The 3,490-nt window shown below is 44.3% G+C and overlaps 1 protein-coding gene across 1 annotated transcript; it reads right to left on the reverse strand.

The window, feature by feature from the left end:
• Nucleotides 1–348: 348 nt before the first annotated feature.
• On the reverse strand, nucleotides 349–3,286 carry rpp40 (ribonuclease P/MRP 40 subunit; the record flags this gene model as incomplete). The annotated part of the gene is made up of 4 exons (XM_031841887.1): nucleotides 349–2,308; nucleotides 2,659–2,793; nucleotides 2,870–3,047; nucleotides 3,164–3,286. Coding segments are annotated over 4 exons (635 nt in total), but the record flags the coding sequence as incomplete, so codon positions are not given.
• Between the last annotated feature and the right edge of the window lie 204 nt (nucleotides 3,287–3,490).

The raw sequence follows: 3,490 nt of genomic DNA on the forward strand, positions 1-3,490 counted from the left end.
CTCTTGCAATGACCTTTTGTGTCTTGCCCTCCTTGTGCAAGGTGTCAATGGTCGTCTTTTGGACAACTGTCAAGTCAGCAGTCTTTCCCATGATTGTGTAGCCTACAGAACTAGACTGAGAGACCATTTAAAGGCCTTTGCAGGTGTTTAGAGTTAATTAGCTGATTAGAGTGTGGCACCGGGTGTCTTCAATATTGAACCTTTTCACAATGTTCTAATTTTCTGAGATACTGAATTTGGGATTTTCCTTAGTCGTCAGTTATAATCATCAAAATTAAAAGAAATAAACATTTGAAATATATCAGTCTGTGTGTAATGAATGAATGAATATAATAGACAAGTTTCACTTTTTGAATGGAATTAGTGAAATAAATCAACTTTTTGATGATATTCTAATTATATGACCAGTACCTGTATGTGATTAGAGTAGATGATAGAACCCATCATGTGGTGATGGTGGTTCCACTGGTTGCACTTCCTGTCTTGCAGGTTCTAAAGGAGTCTAAAGCTCTGATGAGGAACACCAGCCGCGGTGCTCTGGAACAAGCTAACGAGAGAGAGTGTGAAGCCCTGAAGAGGGTCTGGGGCTCATCAGAGGGAACAGACTCCATCCTGCAGTACCTGCAGAGGAGCACCGAGCTCTGCTAGGACCGGGACCGGGACCTGAACCGGGAACAGTTCCTCTCACTCAGCAGATTCTGAGCTGGACAGGAAACACTGAACGTTTCCTCCTTTTGTTATAAACATTTAAGTTAGAATTTCAGCAGAATTCTGTATCCTCTGGTTCTCCTCCAGTCAGATGTTGACTCACCTGTGAGGTTCCACATGGATCCTCAGGGTTCCATCCTGGGTCCACTGCTGTTCAGCTTTAAATGCTTTTTACTGGGTGGTACCATCTGGACACATGGGGCTGACCATGAATAAAATTACCTGTGCTAAGCTAGGCTAGCAGTTCCCCCCTGCTTCCAGTCTTTGTGCTAAGCTAGGCTAATGGTCCAGGACCTTCGTCTGTACTGGATACAGACATGAAACTGAAACCAGAGAACTTATCAAATGGACGTGATCTTTGACAGGAACATAAACTGAAAGTGGATGCTGATGTTTCCTCTGGTGGGCTTGGTTCCTCCTCTAGCGCCCCCTTCAGGACAAACTGTTCAGACATCCAGACGCCTGTAGGGGGCGCTGAGTTCAGTCTCATCAAAGGAGTTTGATCAAAACTGATGAATTGTGGGTAAATATGGACACCTGAGAGGAGACTGTGATGCTGGGTGTGGCTTGTGATTCATGTGAACTGACTGAACTGTGATCCGGACCAGAGTCCAGGACCTGATCTGAGGAGGTTATTAATCATCCAGTTATCTCATGTGTAAAATTAAACACTCAGTAAATCTGTGTTCTTTCATTTCAAATGAATTAAATGTTTTTGTCTGTAAAGTGAAATCACTGATGCATCAGTGATGTCACTGTTGAAGCAGAGACGGTCATGATGTCATCGTTATGAGATATGTGAATAATTAACCATTTAGAAATCCGCTGATGAAAAAAAACTTATTTTAGCAGAAATTAGAGAAACACAGGTTCATAAAAGACAATCGAGGAATACAAGTTTGTTATTTACAAAACAAATTAAATATTGTTTTCAGATCAGGAACAAAAATACAGTCTGCAGTGGTTCTCATCCTGAGGCCCAGGGCCCAAAAAGGGTCTCCAGAATATTAACAGGGACCAGAAAAACATTTCACTCTTTGGTTGAACTCAACTCTCACATTCAGAAATATTTACTACAAATGTATTTGTATTATTATTTTTGTTTGATTTGAATCCAAAACGGATGTGAAACTTGTTTCTACAACAAAACCTGATCACGGAAGACAGGTGTAGTCACAGAGGACAGGTGTCGCCACGGTGGACAGGTGTCGCCACGGTGGACAGGTGTAGTCACAGAGGACAGGTGTCGCCACGGTGGACAGGTGTAGTCACAGAGGACAGGTGTCGCCACGGTGGACAGGTGTAGTCACGGTGGACAGGTGTCGCCACAGTGGACAGGTGTCGCCACGGTGGACAGGTGTCGCCACGGTGGACAGGTGTCGCCACGGTGGACAGGTGTAGTCACGGTGGACAGGTGTCGTGGGCGCCTGTCCCCAGGTGTAGGTGGTAGGTGTGGTCGTGGAACATCAGCAGACTGTAGAAGTTCTCTCCTCCTCTCAGGAATCCGTGTTCGTCGCCCCCCCAAGATACTGGACTATCAACGAAACCATGAACCGTCAGAGATGCCCAGGACTCCAACCGAGGCTGATCCAGGTAACACCTGCAGGATAGGTGAGGACACCATTACTCTCACAGTGTGGAGAGAGTAGAATATCAGTACTACTATCACTGCTATAAGTAGTACTATCACTGCTATAAGTAGTACTATCACTGCTATTAGTAGTACTATCACTGCTATTAGTAGTACTAGTACTACTATCACTATAGAAGTACTAGAAATACTAGAAACATGTTTGAGGATTAACATCCATAAATTGAACCTAAGTTCCTCTGATCAGTGCTACTATCACTGCTATAAGTAGTACTATTAGTACTGTCACTGCTATTAGTAGTACTGTCACTGCTATTGGTAGTACTGTCACTGCTATAAGTAGTACTAGTAGTACTGACCTGATCTGCTGGATGAGTCGGTGGACGTCTTGAAGACTCAGCAGTCCACAGACGGAGACGCTCAGAGCTCGACTCATTGTCGTCTTCGGCTCGGGACAGACCAGCGAGGACAGGAAGCTGCTAGACGAGTTCTCACTGAAACCACAGAAGAAGAAGAGTCAGCGGGTCACATGACGCTCACAGGTTAATATAACAACGACCACCGTCTCACCAGCTGACGTCAGCGTCCACTGCACCGAGCCACTCCAGGAGGTGGTGAGGATCACATGACTGCAGGTCAGAGGTCAGCAGGGGACAGAACAGGTCTGTGAGGGCGTGGCTTCTGACCTCAGGTCTGTGCTCTGACCAATCACAGCGAGACAGGAGGGCCTGCAGAGAGGCCCCGCCCCCTATGGAACAGAAAGCATCATGGGTAATAACTTCTCATTTCATGTTTGTGGGATCTATCGGAGGTGAACACTGGTCACAAATGTGTTGCATCATGGGTAACACAGGTGTGTCTCACCTGGATGGTGTGACAGCAAGAAGTCGGTCTTCAGTTGAAGTCGTGACCTCAGACCTGTGACGAGTCTCTGGTAGCCCCGCCCACCAGGAGCCAAGCTGCTGTCAGTCAAATCTACAGATACCACTGTAATATATATATATATATATATATATATACATACATATACACATATACATACACATATACATACATACATATACATACATATATATACATACATACATATACATACATACACACATATACATACATACACACATATACATATATATATACACATATACACACATATATATATATATACACATATACATACATATATATATA

Source organism: Anarrhichthys ocellatus, unplaced genomic scaffold (assembly GCF_004355925.1).
Source record: "Anarrhichthys ocellatus isolate YVR2014 unplaced genomic scaffold, GSC_Weel_1.0 scaffold5552, whole genome shotgun sequence".
NCBI classification, from domain to species: domain Eukaryota; kingdom Metazoa; phylum Chordata; class Actinopteri; order Perciformes; family Anarhichadidae; genus Anarrhichthys; species Anarrhichthys ocellatus.